The sequence below is a fragment of the Pimephales promelas genome, chromosome 4 (assembly GCF_988280905.1).
Source record: "Pimephales promelas chromosome 4, fPimPro1.hap1.1, whole genome shotgun sequence".
Classification (NCBI taxonomy): domain Eukaryota; kingdom Metazoa; phylum Chordata; class Actinopteri; order Cypriniformes; family Leuciscidae; genus Pimephales; species Pimephales promelas.
The window spans coordinates 39,769,194-39,789,197 of record NC_142772.1 but is presented as its reverse complement, the minus strand read 5'-3'; the positions used below and the strand labels follow the sequence as shown (position 1 = coordinate 39,789,197).

General features: G+C 41.5%; 1 protein-coding gene across 3 annotated transcripts in view; it reads left to right on the top strand.

The window, feature by feature from the left end:
- Positions 1 to 16,393, top strand: part of fam222aa (family with sequence similarity 222 member Aa) — a 106,610-nt gene extending 90,217 nt beyond the window's left edge. For all 3 annotated transcript variants that reach the window (XM_089130500.1, XM_039659061.2, XM_039659060.2), the window contains exon 3: positions 13,112 to 16,393. In XM_089130500.1, coding sequence (XP_088986626.1) covers positions 13,112 to 14,586 — 1,475 coding nt within the window. In that variant the 3' untranslated portion in view covers positions 14,587 to 16,393. The remainder of the gene's footprint in view (positions 1 to 13,111) is intronic.
- Positions 16,394 to 20,004: the final 3,611 nt, after the last annotated feature.

The following is a 20,004-nucleotide window of genomic DNA, read 5'->3' as shown; positions in this document are numbered from 1 at the left end:
GCCTGTCAGGACACACACACATACTGTACACCCTTAGTTCTTTTGAGATCTTATTCGTCTTTCTAATCTCAATTGAATTCTCAGATTCTTCTCTCTACCACACATTGCGCATTTGTGCGTGTATCATAGAAAGTGTGTGTGTGTGTGTTTCAGAAAGTTTTCCTGATACGAATCTTGGAGTTGAAGAGGTCATCTTATCAGAGACAAGCGAAAATGAACCTTTTGTTTTCTTCTTCATTTCCTCGCTCGCATTATAAGTTATCTCTTCATTATCTTTAGCTCCATCAAGCAGCTTGTGATGTTCTCCAAGATTGTATTTGACGGAGGAGCGTTTGTTCCTGTCCTGCTCCTCCGTCAAAGTTCTTTCTTTTTAATTGTCACTCGGAGAACATTTTTATCACCACACGACGAGAAAAGGGATATTTTAGGTTAAATACCAGTAAAGCTCTATCAACATCATCTGTGTGTACACCAATTGCTCCATAGACTTCCACTTTAAGTGTATTACATCACTTTTTTTTTTACAAAGCTAAGAACAAAATGTCAACAAAATAATTCTGAAATTATACCTACCACAAATGCAATGAATAGGGCTTAAGTTATATTTAAGATATTAAATCTTACTGCTGAATATTTTGTCTGCCACTTGCCGTTGCAACTCTCCTTTCGCTCTCGTTCTCCCAGGAAGATTTTCAGATAGAGCGGTGGCCTGTCCTCTCTGTCGACTTTGTGACCCCAGAAATTCTAACACACATGAGGGATTTATTCAAGTCAGACGAGTCTGATGTTTAAAAGTGAAATGGACCGCTTCATGTTTTGTTTTTTCGTGGGTGGCTTACAGTAGACCTCAGCATAGAGAAACTCCTACAAAACAGCATCTGAAGAGACTGAGAGGAGTAGGGCGTGATGTGTGTTGGCGGGAAGGATAAGAACCAAGGACATTCGAGATAAGGGAGGAGGACTGTGAGATAAAAAATCATTTTGATATACAAGGAATTTGTCTTAAGGCAGGTGTCGACTAAAAAATGTGAGGATGAATCATGTTAACACAAATACCAGCAAAACAAATGGTATTGATCAGTAATGACTTTTCATTTTTCAGTGGCCTTGGTTTTGAAAGTATTTTTTGTAGTCTAAATGATTTAAAATATTAAAACATTTCATTTAAAGCAAAAAAAGTATTTGAAAATCTAAAATATTTGGTACTGTTTCAAAGCTCTTTGCAGACAAAATTATGGGCACTGAATGAACTATTCATCCCATGATAACAATCGAATCTGAAACTGTATAAAATATCAGAATTAACTATTTGTGATGAGTCATTGCTTATAAAGCCACTGCAAATGCTTTATGGGAGCTATATTGCTGCAATTCCAGTTTGCATGATGGTGACTATGACTTCTCTGTTTGTTTTTTGGGAAGATTCTTTGTTGGACCTTTTTGATCTCTATGGGAAGATGCATCCAATAAGTCAGCCCGTAAAAGTTGTGAGTTCATATTGTGAGTTTATTTTTCAATGAGATAATAAAAAAAAAACAATTTTTGGATTATAGAGTCTTTCTACAAGTTCTCACAAACACTAGAACGTCACAAAAGTGCAGTATGAGATTTTCCATTGCAGTTGGCTCTGTTCTTCTGTTTGTGCTTTGTTTTCATTCGCCAGCGAGCCGTGTGGCATGAAGTGTGAGAGAAAACAAAGTCGCCCAGTTCTCATCCCACAATGCCCCTGACATGTCTGCTGACGGTTAGCATTCCACACAGGCACGGAGAGGACAGCGCTCGCTGCCTGCTGTCTCCGTTGTTGTGGATGATGAAGAGGGGCTCTCGGAGGCGTTAGGAGGAGAGCGAGTGGATGGGGTCTGTGGGGTTCTCCTCTGGGAGAGGAACGGTTGTTATCTTCCCCTCGCTGCCACAAGCTTAGAGAGTTTCTTATTCATCTTTCTTTATAATCTCTCGTACCTTGTGCTCTACGTCTCGGTATGGAGGGCAGAGAAAAGCTTTTCTGTGCTGAATAACAACAACAACAGCAGCACAAAATGCACCACAAAACCCACTAAGGATTAAAAAAGGTCCACATTTAGATGTTGCATTAATACAGTTTTAAGCACTAAAAACGTACTTCCTGTTTTATCCTACAAATATTAATGTGGACAGGACTTTTACTAGGAAGAGTATTTTCCCACGCCGTGTGTGTGTGTGTGTGTGTGTGTGTGTGTGTACTGGCAGCCTGGTCCTGCTGGACCGATGCAGGCAGAAAGCAGACAAATGCAAAGTGACACTTGTGTGTGTAGAATGGTATTTGTAGTGACGCTTTGACCGCAGATAATAAAGTGTTCGCCCTGAGGTGATTCCAGTCGGCAAGCACCCCAATGAAACTCGCTTACTCAAAAAGAGAGAGAGAGAGAGGGAGATGGAGAGATAGATGAGAGTGCAGGAGCAGAGGAGAGGAAGGACGGCTGGAAAGAAAGGCAGAGTGCAAGTACATTGCGGTGAGTGAGGGAAAAAAAAAAGATTTCCAGACATTTACAATGACATGGGTTGTGTGTGTGAGTGCGAGCGTGAAACCAAACAGAGAGAGCATCTCCAATGTGTGTCGTTTCATTGAATTAAAATGTTGGAATTGGCTTTTAATGCAAATTAAAACTTCACGCGCCGTCTTCGGGTGGATATTGCCTAAAATGTTATTTCCTCTGAGAAGGTCTCAAGTATCATGCGTGTATTATTATTCATGTGCATTTTAATTTGATTCGGAGCCCCCGCGCTTATTAGCTCTGAGATTCACCTTTGATTGGGTACTCGCTTGTATCTACGGGGAATTAGCTAAGTAACCCGAATATGTTTTGCCAGTTCACCCTGAGCGGAGCAGGAAATGAATAGATTAAAATCAGAGCCAAGTGTGGCCTCAAGTAAATATTAGATTTTGGACAGCTTTTCCATTTTGACCAACCCAATCTGCTCAACACTTGTTTTTAATTGTTTATATCCTCTAATGTCAATGGACCACATTTTCTTCATATTTTGTCCCTGATTTCTGTCACTATTTCAGTTCGTAATCGTAACAGACATCCTGAAATGTTATTAGGTGTATTAGTTTTAGCTCTTTAAAACATTTCTCATTGCATGGAGGACAACTTAAGTAAAAAACGGCACAGCTTACCCCGCCGTCTCGTATTTGCTGATTTTAGTGACAGCAGAAACCAATAAGATTTCCTTGCATATCATTTGCTTGCATCATATCAGTTATTATTACTCATAATTCTGTAAGTATTGCCCAAATTTCTGTTCATCCCATCTTGGCATTGTTTACTTTTCCCCCTTACTTGTGCGATCCGTTTAGCAATTAGTGTGAATCATTAGCATACCTATTTTTATCAGTCTATGCAAATTCAGATGTCTCTCTCTCTAGGACTCTTGGTCTGGACAGACAGGTTCACAGTCCTGCTCTATTATTGTCATTAGCGTGTGTGTGTGTGTTTGAGAGGGGCAGAGATCTGAACCCGAGCCTGCGGTGCAGGAGGTCTGGGGGAGGACAGCCGCGTTCTTTCAGCTCTCCACTCAATTAGAGCCGGAGAGGCACACAGAGGCATGCTGGGTTAATTGTAGAGCTTCAAACAGCTGCCACATTCAGGGATCCATTGTGCCGGCAACGGTTGTTACGGTGACTGGGGGCCTGGGTTAGTAATCGCTGAGTAATCAGTGTGAGAGAAGAGCAGATGACACGTCCATTAACAACAGGCAGGTATTGTTTAGAATACAACGACACCAGAAGCCCCTCATGCTCGCTCGCTCTCTCACTGTCCCGCTTTTATGAAACCTTTTTGCTGAGAGGGTGACGGAGAGAGATCTGCTTGTGTTGGGGAGTGCATGCTGGAGTTGTATTTTCACTGTTTTGTGTGTTTAACCAGGCCAAAATTTGAATCCCAGTTTGCATACTAATACTATCCGTCGTACATAGTATGCAATATTTGGATTACTACATTCCAAGGCACTGAAAATTCATAGGACATTTTATTTACTATTATGTATCCACACGTTTTTTTTTACTGTTATATTTCCCACAATCCTTTGTGTACACAAGAGTTTTAGTTTGCGACAGTTTACTGGCTAAAGTTGCAGTCACGTGATCAAAACTTGGAGATTAGGCCCAATGCCTATAGTGTAGCAATGTATGAGATGTACCAATGTTATGGCTGGTTCCCAATAAAGGGCTGATATTAAAATTCGATACTACTACTGTAGTCTATTCATAGGCCTGAAGTGTTCATCTGTGCTCCAAGTATATAGGTCCAAGTATATACCTTCTTGCTACAGACTCAAGCGTATACTGTCCTATCACCAGTGTAAGTACATGTTCTCACACTTAGAAGTAGCCAATGTGAATTGGGGTTCAGCCGCTCTGGGGCTCAATTGTGTGATTTATTGTAAATCCACTACAGTGGAAGAGAAACTGGCCCAAAATTTCCAGGGTCAGATGTTTCGCACACAAGCATACTGACGCATAAAGAGGATGGCTGTGCCTGTCCAAGCCTGTCTAAGCGTCTGACCTCTTCTACGCTTTAAAAAGTCAGGCTTTGAGACGAGGGAGGGAGCGCTGTAAACCTGCTGGATGTTGCATTGCATCTGACAGTGTATGTGTGTGTTTTTCTCAGAATCAGTTCCTGTTTATCTGTGCCATGCCACAACCCATATCTATTGAGCCAAAGCTGATGTGGTTTTTGTGTTCTTTGTTCTGTTGAAACCCAGCGGCTGTTAAACCCTATTCTCCCGCTTCTGAAGACATGATCGACGCGGCTGGACATTTCAAAGCTTTTATTTATTCGTTCACTTCTCAACTAAAGATGCTTCACATATTCATAGGCCTGAAGTGTTCATCTGTGCTCCTGTAGAGTGCTGCTCTTCGTGTGAAGTTAATTGTAAATGCGACTCTCTGAAAATATTCAGTTATTTTGTGTCACCACTTCTCTTTCATCTCTGCATCATTTCCTGCAGACGCCTCCCTGAGGATGCATGCACACATCTGGCCCCTCGCGCTCTCTTTCTCTCTTTCGTTTACTTGCCGCATTGCTTTAAAGAACAGATAGAAAGTCTGCATAGACAATTCCCATTTTTTGAGAATCTCTAATTGTAGTTTCTTCCCCCTCACATTCACTCGTATCCCTCTGATGCCCCCCTCCAGCACACACACACACACACACACACACACTTGCAACTAATTAGAGTAGTGTTAATTGAGTATTTAGGATTATGCCTCCTCCACACTGCCTGCTCGCTCAAGGGCGGTCCAGGCTCCGTGAAGGACGTGTGCTCCCCGTATGTCTTCCGTTACCCAGGCCTCTCCTAGCCTCGCTCACCCTGACCCATCTACTCCATGACAGGACATCAGTGTTCAGCCTGCAGGTGTCCGTTTGCCATGGGAGACTGCAGCGGGATGGCAGGGACATTGCGGAGATCAGGCCCTGTTGTCTTTTTGTGCGCTTGTGTGTGTGCAGGGCCTCGCTGTTTGGAGTGCGTCGGCGGTAATGAGAGATGGCATTTAGAGAACTAGCGCTCTGACACACGGGCACTCAGTGCCAGCCGCGAGTGATTAAGGACAGAGGTCATTCCGCTAATTATCCCCCTGCCTTCCCGTTTCCCGCAATCTTCCCCTCCCGTCCTCCCAGAGCGCTTTGTGCCTGGCAGGATGGGATCATTTGTCCATATGCCAGAAGAGGGAAAAGGCACAATACATGACCGAATATGCTCGCCGAGGACAGCACTGATATTAGATTGCTGGTAAATGTGCGGCATCAAAACAGCCTGCAAACGCGGCGGATCATTTCTGCAAAGTGAAGAGGAGTGATCGGCATTAAATGGACAGGACAGGGCTAGTGTAATTTGGTTTACTCTCTTTTGTTCTTGCTGTATTTGTGGGATTGAGTACACACACACACACACACGGTAGCTCCTGTTCTGTGAGCTAGCGAAGAACGGATTGCTTCCTTCCTCAAGGGAAATAATTAATCCGTACAAGGCTGTCGCATGTCGAGATGAAGCAAGTGTGAAGCATTTTGCCCAGGAGGCATTGCAGACTGTCGCCCATGCAGACACCTGTTAGAACTCCTGCCCCACATTAGCATATACGCAACACACACATACATACTGCAAACAGGAGCAACCACAACACGCTTCACTCCACTGAGCCGGTGTGTGTGTGTTAGCGTGTGTGGTTTCATGTCTACCTATTTACTGGAGTATGTTTTGTTTGCATTTGTAGCGTGTTCATGCTGCGAACGTGTCTCTTGTGTGGATTTGTTATTGAGTTTATCGTGTGAGTGCGTGTGTTTAGGTGTGATTGTCTGTGTTTATCACAGGACGCCATCTGCGCTGTGCTCGCAAGCGTGATCAGAGACATTGAGCACCAATAAGTCACGCAGGTCTGAGCCGATGAAAGATCTCACACTCGCACTCACTCGGGGGATGGCCTACGTGTCGGATAATGTTAGTGTAATATCTAGGCAGGGGGAAGTGTGAGGAAACAAGTTAAACAAGTCATATTTTTAAGTTCAACGTTTGCCCATCTGGTGCTCTCTTATAAGCAAGTTTCATCATGATTAAAAAGAACTTGATGTTAATCACTTAGAACTGACTGGCCTGCCAGTGGTGAGTACATTGAGATTTATTCAGATAAATGTAATAATAAATATAAACACAAATCATTTCTGCCAGCCATGAAACTGTATTTTGCATGATTTGCTAATTTGAAATTAAAACTTAAAGAGGGTAGTTTACTGCTTTTTTTCTTTGCATGATTGTGTTTATGGGGTGCAATATAACATGTATTCGTGTTTTTTCTTTTTTTAAAAGTCATATTTTTCATAAATTTCACCTTTATTGTAAGCCGCGTTCTCCTTTGTCCTTTGAACGACTGGTTGACTTCCTGAGTCTATGAAACCACTCCCCCAGAAACAGGCAGTGGGCTCAGATTGGTTAGTTTGGGCCGTTGTGTTGTGATTGGCTAAACACGTTGTACGGGTACTTAACGCCCATTACCTTTACGGGCGAAAGTTGCATGTGTGTTCCTGTCAAATGTACATAATGGTGTCGATACTACAGTATCGGTATGAGCCAGAATCAGACCCAGAAAGCGGCGATGAAGAGAGGCTAGTAGAACCTCCTTAAACACGGCTCTTACAAAACGTTTCTGAATGGTAATTTGCCTATACTTTATTTAAATTTATACACGTTTGTTTTACACAATAGCATCGAATTGACCAGCTACTATATACACAACAGCGTTGGCATTGGTTTACGTTCTTGATCAAATCGAAAAATAACGTCATAAAGTATAAAATACATTTACAAAATCAGTACATATACAAATTCAGTTCCAAAATGTTTGTACACGTTTGTCGTAGACACGAAATAGCATAACTAAGGCCACGTTTACGCAAAGCCGGGTATTTAGCGAAACGAATATTTTTCCCCCTCTCCGTTTTCAAAAATAACATCGTTCACACACCCGCATAAATACGCCGTCGAGCGCCATCATAACTATGCCAAACCTATTGGCGGCAGTGTAGGGAGAAGGATAAAGCCATGCAAGCCAATCAGAATCCTCAGAACAAGAGAGAACCTAAAACGCCGTTTCTCCCAGTTCACACGACAACACATAACCGGCGTTTTCAGTAATCTCCACTTTGGCCGCAGATTTTAGAAATAATCGTTTTCTGTGGTAAAAACGGGGTTTTCATGTAAACGAGAGGCCAAACCGCAGGGAAATATCTGCGTTTTTTTGCCAATTCAGGCGTATTTGTTTTGCAAAGTGTGCATAAAACCATGCCGGGGTATGAATGAACGGGACGCAACGAGAGGAAAGTGCAAACTGTCATGCATCAATTATGGAATGGTCAAGAAAAAAGAGGAAGTGTCACATAAAGAGATGGGATGGAAATCTTAAACTGCGCCTAATTATGTTACCCATTATGTACAGAAAAAGCCGGCAAGAGATGACACTGAATCTCCGACTCAGCGTTCACGTTCTATTCCAGCAGTTGTTAAACTCCTCGCTACTTTACAGTTATTAGCATCAGGATCATTTCAAATAGTCATAGCATCAGCAGTGAGAGGAGAAGGCCCATTCGCGCGTTTAAATCCGCGAAATTTACAGTATAGTGAGTGGGGACAGGCGCTGATTACCTGATGAAATGCAGGTTTGGTACACACTACGGTTTCACAAGTGCTTTCTGTGTCTTGGCCATGGCACTATTAATGCTGCGTTCACAAATGTACAGACATCTGGCCCTCAGTATCTTTGTAAACTGCATCTGTATAAAAATGTGAAAACAAATTGGGATTTTGATCCTTCTTTTCATTTTGGTGCATCACCACATGCAGTTCTAGCGTCCTCAATTTCCACTGAAAAAAGTTGTTAGAGAATGTGCTAGTTGCAACAGATGTTTTCTTTAGAAGACGATTTGTTTGTCTTTTGATTTCAATCACCCACGCCGCACAGGTCTGTTTATAACCTTGACATGGATTTAATTATAATTTTAAATCGTTTAGTAAAGAATCAGCAGAGAAAAGCAGTGATGGCTACCTCAAAACCTCTTTCTCTCTCCTCCATTATGCTCATAGCTGCAGTAATGGCCAGAGGCCTTTGTGGGTTGGAGCAGCTCTCTATGGTTCTGAAAGGCATCTAATCCCCGTGGCCTGTGAAGTGTGAAACACTTTGATGGCAGGTCGGCTGCTGGAACCTTTTGCCTGTTGACAAACAAGAGCAGGCCACAGAGAGAGAGACAGCAACGGCAGCTTTATCCATTGTGCAAGAGGATTCAACGGAGCAGTTTAGGAATGGAAAATATGGACCTGTCACCCAAAAACACATGGCAGCAACAGCATTAGCTGCGCTTTAATGATAATTTGCACATTTTGGACCCATCACGAAGCGAAATGAAGTGAGGGGAGGAGAGAGAGAAGGCTAAGGGAGAGTGACATGGCAAAGCATGGCTCCTTAATTAAACCGTGTGATGATCAAAGATAGTCACCCGATCCAACCCCCCCTTACGTAAAGGAGATCAGAAAATTGGCTCGTCTATTTGCATATGGACCAGCGACGCCTCTTTGAAAATCCACAGTTTTTTTTTTTCTCTTCAGATCCAATGAAGTGAGGAAACTGTCAGTCTAGTTGTATCACATACACACACGCACAAACCCTCCCCACCCACCCTTCTGTGCTGGCTGTCGGGGAAACATCAAAGCTCCGTGGCGCTGCTGTCACCGAGGGGGTTGAAAGTGTCGGCCCCAGTGCTGGCCCTGCATGGGCTGGACAGATGCTCGACAGCCCCCCATTTCATCTGACCCATTTAGAACACCTCCAATTAGACTGTGACAGCGCAGAGACGAGCATCCTTTCATCCGCTGCCCAAGAAGATTCCAGCTAACATGCGCGCTTTAAACACTCTTCAGACCTCTGGAGCCTCAGGAATGCATTAAAAAGACCTAAAAGAGCTAGTCTGAATGTTTGAGGTTGTTTGTTTGGATGTGGCCTAAAATATGACCTAACTTTCATTCTCAAGTAAAAGCTGCAGTCCGTTGCTTTTTGGGGGTTAAAAATGATCCAAAATACATATTTGAGAAAATACATAACCAGCGCTTCGTTCAACGCAATCTGCTTGCCTTAGCTCGATTCAAAGCGGTAAGCTTGTAATAATGTTTTTAATTCCAGTGGTACTGGTGGATTTCCGCGGGAGATTCAAGCATGTCTTTGCGTCATTAAGAAGGGTTCTCGGCTAGTATAAGCTATACTGTATTTTTTAGAAATAATCGTTTTCTGTGATAAAAACGGGGTTTTCGTGTAAACGAGAGGCCAAACCGCAGGGAAATATCTGCGTTTTTTTTTTTTGCCACTTCAGGCGTATTTGTTTTGCAAAGTGTGCATAAAACCATGCCGAGGTATGAATGAACGGGACGCACCGAGAGGAACATTAAAAAGACCTAAAAGAGCTAGTCTGAATGTTTGAGGTTGTTTGTTTGGATGTGGCCTAAAATATGACCTAACTTTCATTCTCAAGTAAAAGCTGCAGTCCGGTGCTTTTTGGGGGTTAAAAATTATCCAAAATACATATTTGACATATACATATACTGTATGGATGTACTGTAACTTGAGGATGTTGGAGGTGGAGATTTATAGCCTTTTCTCACAGCACTTGATATAATTAAACTTATCAATTTGATGGCGGATCCAGAAAGGTTCAAACGACAATCACCAGTGACAACAGATTCACCCGGTGTAAATTGCAAAAGACTTTGTTCAGACTTCGAAGTGGCTACAGAAAAAAATAGACTGCAACCGGAGCCATGCGAGAACAAGGATAAGTATCGGAAGGCAATGCTGACGTTGTTAAGAGTTTTACCGTTTTCAAATCCATTCAGCCGATATTTAGAAGAATATCAGTAACCCGACAGTTTCTGGTCTCATTAACTTCCATAGTATGACTGTCTGGTTATTGATATTCTTCTAAATATCAGAAAATCAGCTGAATACATTCGAAAACGGTAGAACTCAACTGTTCAACTCTTGAGGAGTGGTAAAATGTAGCCTATTTCCAAAAAAAGCGGAGTATCCCTTTAACATTAACAATTTGAGAACAATTTGCACGGTTTTGCGATATGATAAGCGATTTTTAGAATTAATCAGCGCAATTTGATGCAATGTCAGAACCAGAACAAATTGTGATGTTTCTTGTTCAGAGGACATTTTCCGGTGAAAACATACAGATCAGTTCAGACAGCGACTCTGATATATAAGCAGCAATAAAGTTTTTTTTTTTTTTAAATCAATAATATATGAAAGGCCTTGCATATATTTATTGAGGTGTTTGTCTGTCTGTCTGTCTGTCTGTCGCACAGTAGTCACAGTAGGGTGATGTATATCAACAACAACAGTAGCAGCACAAACAGATGCAATTTAGCATTTTTTGGCCTTCTCTGGAGTCTTGGTTCCAATTCCATTTGAAATGCTGTGGTCTGAGGCAGGCCACTCAAGCAAGACATCTTATAAATATACATGAAATAAAACAGTTTTGGGTAGAGGAATGGACCAGCTTTGTCCTATCCACTGGAAAAGATTGAGCAGAAGCTAGAGAAAGTGTTTATTTGAAAAATGTTCACATTTCTTTTGAAATCCTTTTTCCATGTATCATATTAGCCTAATTGTTTAAAAGCATAAGTGTTTTTAAGATGTAAACAAAAGGTTATGTAAAGCTTAAATTGTTTATGAGATAATATTTTAAGCTTACAGGGTAAAGAGTTTATACAGTATAGGTTTTTATACATTATATGAGATTGTAATTTTTTTTTTTTTATAAAACCGTATTTTATACATAATGTAATTATAAAATATAAACCAGCTCTGCCTAGATATGCAACTTCATCATTTATCTCCTGGGAATTACTTTTACCATGTGCTATTAGACTTTCAGGGCTTAGAGCACATGGATGGTGTAGATTTAGCTTATTGAGTGATTGACTTGTGCCAGCTTAATGGAAGCCAGAGAGTAAAGGATGTTTAAAGTGTGACAATCAGAAATGTGACAACTTACTCACAGCTAGATCCCTGGAGTTCTGGAAAAAATAGTCTGACTTTTGCTGACGCTGTCATTTGTGGCAGTTTAATTTTAGTCCGAATGATAAAAACAACCAATAAATGTGCACACTTTTCTCAAAAATATAATTTTTGAGAGGGTTGGTAGTCATTTGTGGCAGTTGATTTATCACTTGTAAATTGAGTGCTTTGCCTGCTCCCGCTCTGCCTTTTTGTAGCACTGAACTAAGTAGCCATGAAATTGCCTGAATAATGTCATTTAAATCCAATCTCACCACGGCCCTTCACCTCCGCTCATCCTCTGCACTGCCTCTCGCAGCTTTTTTTACTTGTTTCCCCAACTCGTTTTTCTCAGAATCCCAAAAGCAAAAGGTTTCTCTGAAAACCCCTGATTCAAAACCCTGATCAAGCCAAAACCGAGTCCAACTACAAGGACACTTTGTCTTACTCTCCGAGTACTATTAGACATTAAGGCTTATTGGGGTTTTTTATCATTTCCTGCCCTGCCCAACATGTGGGTCTTTGCGTTTTAATAGTTTTGCAGCATAGCTTTTAATGGATATCTCAATCATGTTTTATGACGAAGCCATAAACATCAGGCAGTACATTTTGTCTCACAGTTTTTCTGTACTGGCTGAAAAAACCCGGTTACGATTTCCCAGTGGGTCGAGTTTTCTGGGGTTCGCGGGAGGGGTAATGTAGGTCTGTCTCTTCATTTGGAGATGGTCTGATTGAATAATTGAGAAATTGGCCTGGCCAAGGCTAAGACCTACTGGTGCTACTTATAAATCTCAAATGTGTCAGTGCAATTAAAGAAGACTTTTATCCTCCTTACTTCCTGCTTGCTCTCCTTTCCGTCTCCAAGGGTAAGCCAATTTTGAACAATTGAAAGGCCAAATTAATTTCACAAAGCACTGGTTTAATAATGCCTTAGGTGCCTGATTTCAAGTTAAAAGCTATTTTTCCAGAGAGAACTGGGTGAGGAATAAAATATAGTTTCTATAGAGAGGCTAAATTTAAACATTCCGTATTCACATAATTTGTGAATTAAGTATCTGCGGCTTGTACAATTAAAAAATTTTTCTTTGTAGACATTTTCTTTCCAATGAAGAAAGTGCTCATATAATGTCAATGGCAAATACTAGATGGGTAGCTGAGAACATTCAAATCATGTATGTAAGTTGAGGAAGGGCCTTAGTTTCTTTGTTGTAGAAAAGGCAGAACTGTTGTTGAATGTGATCCACCAAAGCAGGCCATTTAGGGTGATGCCAAAAGTTGTTACACTCCTGAAGGCAACGACTGTGTCACCTTCAACCAGGGATGGAGGTCTTTACTGGAAGCTTGGCATACTTTTCCCTACTAAAATAGATAGGGATTTGCAAACAAGTACAGTATTATAGAGTGCCAAAGACTTCTATAAAAGAATGTCCAGATAAGACTGCTGCTTTCTGACCGGTTGCTCCATCATCATCAAGCATTACATAAAGTTACCTTAAAGATATTAAATATTCTTTTATTTTTGTCTTCCAGGTGAGCTGACTGTCCCCATGCCTTCCCCGCGCTACCCCAGCGCAGCAGAGCTGGATGCCTACGCACAGAAGACAGCCAACAACCCTCTGTCTATCAAGATATTCCCCACCAACATCAGGGTCCCCCAACACAAGCACCTTAACCGGACTGTGAATGGATATGACACCACTGGACAGCGCTACAGCCCCTATCCCCAACTCCACACTGGGGGCTACCATGGTCTGTTAGCGATCGTCAAAGTCTCATCATCATCGTCGTCATCATCCTCATCCTCCTCATCATCTTTCTTACCCTCCACAAAGGGCGTCCTCAAAAACTCAGAAGGCAGGAGGACTAAGTTGTCTCCGGCGCAGATAGCAGTGGCTCCTTATCCGCCTCCCAACAGCAGCACTTTAGGTCATTGCCATGGACAGATTGTGTACCACACAGGGCCTCCCAAACCGACAGAGGCCACCACTCTGTCGGTCCCCCCTAATGTCACTGTGGCCAGTTCTGTGATCCCTGTGGCAGGGGGCCGAGGACTGAACCTCCCTCCTCAGTCAAATCTTCCCTCCATCCAGAGCATCATTTACCAGATTAACCAGCACTGCCAAGCCCAGGCTCTGCAGCAGGTGTGTCAGAACGGGGCATCTACAGGACCTCTGAACCCCAGCCCATCCAAACAGGGCACCGCTAACTCCTCAGGGGGGACTTACGTCACGAGTGTGGCTCCGCAGGGAAACATGGCCTATTCAGGGACGGTGCTACCAGGGCAGAACGGGGAGGCGATGAAGGCTGGGGTGTATCCCGAAGGTATAGACTACCTGTTGTGGCAGAAACAACAGCAGCAGCAGCAGCAGCAGGCGGTTTTGAGGATGTACAGTGGGGGGAGTGGAGGAGGAGGTGCCATTAGCAAGTCACCCGAAACCTGTGCCCTGGGAGGGTCCATCATGCTCGGAGGGGCACAGGTGTCCTCCTCCAGAGGTTATCCGATGACGGCCAGCACGAGTGGTGGACTGGACAAGGTCAGCTCTTCCCCTTTGAACTGTGTGGGGATGCATGGGAACTTTTCTGTCGGCCAGTACTTTGCGCCTCCGTGGAACAGCGTTCTGGTGACGCCAGACAGCGACTGCTACAACCCACAAGAGCTCCCGGGAGCTACCACCACAGCTGGACCGGTGACAGGGCACAGGGAACTGGGTTTCCCCCACCATCACCAACACCCTCATCATCATCATCACCACCACCACCACCATCCCCACCACCACCACCACCCCATAGACAGCACGGGTGGTCTGTGTTGCAGTTTGCCCAGTAAGAGTCTATGTAATACATCAGTGTTGAGCAGCAGTCTGCAGTCACTGGAATACCTGATCAATGACATCCATCCTCCCTGCATCAAGGAGCAGATGTTGGGGAAGGGATATGAGACTGTGTCTGTGCCGAGACTATTGGACCACCAGCATGCGCACATCCGCCTCCCTGTTTACAGATAAGACGAGCGGGTTGACCAATCTAAAGAGTGACTGGAAAATCTTTAATCACAAACTGCAGTTGTTGCCATTGCCTAGATTTGCAGTGGAGTTTTGTGATTCTGCTCAAAGCAGACTGGGGGAGATCTTGGGGCAGATCTGGATCCAAACATGGCTGGGTGTATGCTGGAAAGCCAATCGGTGCCTCTCAGCTCAGAGCTGGGAGAGAATTGCTGGCTGGGAATCGGAATGTTCCTAAATGTGGATTCTGTGATTCTTTTCTTTTCTCTCTTTTTTTAATAAGAGGGATTTTCTTTTTGGTTGTTTTCCAATTGCTTATCTTTTTCTCTTTGAATTATTTTATCAGACTAATCATTTTTTTGGTGAGAGTCAATGGTTTAAATGAAGTAAATATGGCCTCTTCTCCTACCCACATTGCAAGTAACCGTTTGGATTAACTTGATGAAGAATGATGGTCTTTAAGCACCACGGTTGTCTTTAAAACATACGGTTGAACCTGTGCTGACAAAACACTGTAAGAGGTAACTGTATTCGCACATTACAACATTTTAAAGACCAAAAAGGCAACTAGATGAGTGCTTTTAGGTGAGAAAATGGAATTTTTTTCATAGAAATTGCACTGCTTGGGGTGTAAAAATGTGTGAAAGTCTTGCCAGGCTGGAAATTAGACGTTTGGATATAATGTATTTAAAGAACTTGAAGACTTGAACCTATTTTTGTTTTATTTTATATATATATTTGTAGTATATAATATGCATTGGCTGCTAAGGGAGTAAGAGTGTAAAATGCTTAGGTTTTTTAATGTTTCGTTAAGGGTAATTTCTTTCGATTTTATTCTCCTTTGGCTGCAGTTTAATTTTCCTGATGTTCTCACGGTGTATTCACCGCCGAGAACTATACAACAGAACGCTCATTTATTTACCTACACTGGAATCAAATCTCCAAATAAGCAGATATAAAAGGAATCGGTTGTTGGAAAGCTCTGAAATGAGACCACCCTCATTAAGTTTAGACCGATCAGGTCTTGTTGAAAAGAAACGTCAAATAAACACATTCTGACATGCCAAAAGGAATCTGATTTGGAATTGTGAAAATGAGCTGTCTGTTGTTGGTAATGTTGTTCTTGATTGGTTAGGGATCAAATTACTTTTCTCTCATGGCTTTGAAGTTTAGAAGTACAAGTGTCTCCATTAAACGAAGACCCGAGGGGAGTTAACCTATCAGAGGTGTCGCTTGACCATTCCTCTTTTTGAAACGATAAAAACAATCATTGTGGTGCCTCTCTCGAACAGAGGTGGAAGGAGAGGGGACGAGTGTTTTTCTCAGCTCCGTGCTAGCGGTTTCGAGCCAGGTTGAGGCCGCTCGTAAGCTTTGTCTCAACACTGAAATATTTATTCCGACTGTGACTTTCCTGTGAATGTACTGCACTTAGATTACTGAGAAGACTAATGCCTTGTGGGACAGAGAGAGTGAAAATAAAGAAAAATTGGATGGGCACAGCGGTCCCTGGCGTTGAATTAGCATTTCTTTTGTCAGTCAAATTTCATTGGTAAATTGAATTTAGAAACTCGAGAGAGGCAACGGGGTGTTTCTGGCGGAGGCAAAAAAAAAAAAAAAACTGGCTACAGTCTAGATTTATGAAGTGCAATTATTATGACTGTATTAACAATTTTGTTTTCTCTGAGCTTACACCAAAAAAAAAAAGAAAATGTAAAACTACAGCTGTGTCTACATTCCCAATGTACCACATACTCATTCCCTTCTTGTTTTGAGGTGCAAAATAAAATGATTTCAAGAATTTATTGAGAAACCCATGTCTTTGCTTTGACCTTGTGTGTAATACAAAATTGAAATTGAAAGAGTTTGGGAGCTGAAAAGGGATTTTCCTTGTAATCAGGAGTTATGTAATCAGATTAATTTTTAAAGGTAACTGAAGTAATGTGTTAATTTTACATTTCCAACAAAATATCGGGGTTACTTTTTTAAATAAGTAATGCAAGTTACTTTACCCATTTCACCTCTCCTGTCCACGTTTAGTACTGTAAGTGCAGAGGTGGTGTGTGCGCTGTGTAAATATGATGGTTATTAGTTCTAGACTAAATGTGAGCTGGCATTTACTCATCTCACTTGCACAAAAACAGATTCAGTATTCCCTAAAATGAATTAAAACAGTGAAATTCAGTAATAAAATGTAGCAATGCTGTAATGAAATGTTAAATTAAATAAATATATTTTAGCTCATTTTATTAACCAATGTCTTTTCTGCTGACACTCGATGGTCCAATTCAACCATACCAATAAGGAAAAATTATTTAATTTGTTTTTAATGTTTATCAAATTAAATAATAATTAGATCATTTGTGTATCTTTTTTTTTCATGCTCCAATCTCCTGTGTCCTATTCTTCTGCAATCCAGAATGGCAACATAGCTGAAAGGTTTGTTTGACCTGCGCCCTCCACTGTACAGGAGTGAATTTGCATTTCCTTCAGCCTGAAGCTTATTTTTAATTTTTTTTTTTTTTTTTTTTTTTTTTGAAGGATCCTTTACATTTTGCCAAAAAAAAACAAAAACTTTTTTTTGTCATCAAAAAACCAGCAAGCCCAGCCCAGGTTAGAAAAAGTAACACAAAAGTAACATAACCCATTACTTTCCATAAAAAGTAACACACTAGTTTTAAAAGTAACTTTCCCCAATACTGCTGCAACTGAATGGATAGCCTACAGTACATTGACTAAATATGCATCTAATAAGTTTCTCACAATTGAAATCATTAAACCAAAGTAGGCTAATTGTTTAACCCTAGGTTATCTTAATCCTTAGTTAATACTTTATACTTTGTAATTAGTCTCGAATAGTCAGGTTTTGAGACTTCATACTGCAAAACCAAATCTTATTTGCATATGTATGAGGGTAACAACATTGATTTGACAAGTACAGCATGTAACCTATTTTAATCACTGCTTGTCAGTCACTCCAATTTTAAAGTCACTGTTCAACACCTTTAACGTCATATAGAACGCTATATGCAAAAACGGCGCTATACTACGCACACGGCTCCCTTTATCGTTAATATAACACGCGAACCCAAGACGTTATAAATCCTTTAGCGTGAATATGACACGTACACCCTACCCCACACCTAAACTTAGCCCTCACAGCACGTGTTATATTAACGATAACGGGTGCCATGTGCGTAGTATAGCGCCGTTTTGTCACTAGCGTTCTATATGACGTTGAAGGATGAGAATGCGTTGAAGATGCACAGCATGTGAGACTTTCATGCACAAATATTTAAGAGGTATGCGCATGCTCAGAGCCCGAGGCATAAGCGAACTAAGCGGCCGCTTGTTATTTTTTATTTATTTATTTATTTTTTTAGATTACTTAAACAAGTGACATAAATCAATGAATTAATGAATATGCCTGAATGAATCATTTAAGACAACAAAACTCTGATTTAATGATCAATATACCTGCCTACAAGTTACAACTGCTGCTGCGTCTGCAGCGTTTAAGTCATGCGCATAATCCTCTACACACCTCCCGCGTGCATAGACAATTTGTGCGCAACTGCGCCTAGTCACGGTATTGGAGAAAACAGCCCGCAGGGAAACTTAACCTTCAAGGTGTAAGGGTAGCAGTTTGAATAAATAATAAACATAGCAGTTTGAACTCTTCTCCACTTTATTATACGACACATCAGACCTCCAAAAATCCGCGACACTCCAGTAGCCTACCAAGTGCGCAGTCTGCGCACGACCCATCTACGGCAAGCCCCGAGGCGAAAAATACATTGCATACACGCATACAACGAGCGCCAGGACATCACAGACCATTTCACAAGATGTAAACAACACTGGTCCAGAAGCACTTCCTGTTTCAGTTTGTAACTGTTTTCTTTATTACACATGTAAAGAAAACATCTTAAAGATGTTTGTTTAACTTTTTGATTCAGTTTTAAATGTTCTGTTGGTTGTATTTTATCCCAGCTTTTATGTAGTGTTAAAAAACTGAAACAGGAAGTGCTTCTGGACCAGTGTTGTTTACATCTTGTGAAATGGTCTATAGTAACAGACTTTGTTGGATTATGTCATGTAATATCTTACAAAGTCTGTTACGATAATGATAATAATAATAATAATAATAATAATAATAATAATAATAAAGCTTTTAAATAAAGCTTATCATTATTGCGTGACATTTGTGTCAATAATCGTCAAACACAGGTGACTCCGCGTCGTGGGAGGGGCCCCCAAATCAAATTCTGTAAGAATTTACAGAATAATTTCTGTAGAAATGCTTCTCCTCAGAAACCGGCAAATACGCTACTGTATGTCCTCAGAGATCCATTGTGTCTCTGCAGAGAACCCATGTAAGAAGTGATTGTGTTAGTCAGGCTGAGCATGCTTGGAGTGTGCCATATTGATCTGCTTTAGATTAGCTCATAATAACACACCGCTTGCTTTGAAGACAAACAAGGGGACCTGCAGGGAATACAGGCAGCACACCTGAAGTCAGCCCATGCCTACATTCTGTTTCCCAAATGCTAAAGTCTTCAAGCAGATTTTATTTTTTAGTCAATCAATGCTGTGTTTGTGCTAGATAAGGGGTGATATCCTGTGCTCTGAAGTATGTGAGCTCTTGTTGGTTAAGAGAAACCAGAGTTGTAACAGTCTATAAACATCTCAGAGTGCACGCTGTCTTTTTTTCCATGTGTAGTTTTTGTCAGCTTGAAAGATGTGCGTCTGATCACATCCCTGGGGGTTTTCCTCTCTGCCTCCCTGCTGCTGTCATCCTTTATGTTCTATCTCTGCTGTGTTAATGGATTTGAGGAGTCCGCTGCAGCAAAGGACTCTCTTTCAATCTCTTCCCCGTGTTCTGCCCTCTACAATTCAGAGTGCAGCCTTTACCGGTAATATTTATAGACGTACAATTGCTTTATTCATTTGGATGCTGATGGTGCTGTTGCACTGTATTGTTCAACTTCTAACAGTCATTCTCTGTTTTAATAGCGTACAGATTTGATCTGAAAATTTTAATATTTTGATAAGAACCTTTGTAGCCATTTAACAAACCTTTTTAAACAATTTAAAACTCAAGGCAGTTTTAAAAATATTCTATTTTATCACAAAGCTCTTTAGAATATTTGCTTCTGGTTGGTTATTCGCTGCATTCAGGTTGCATCCAAAACTGCACTCTCTCTTATGCCTGGTTCAGATTACACGCCCGATTTTAGCCCGATTTTGGCACAATCCGTTTGGGGGATTCGTAAAAGACAATGGGTGTCGGGACGCAAGATTCGATCGTATCATCTTGTATAGTGTGTCATAGTGGGTGACAACCAACGTCGCATCTGCGATGCTTCACGACATCACAACAAAAAGACTTATCAATTTTTTTAACGGTCGTCCACAACGGAT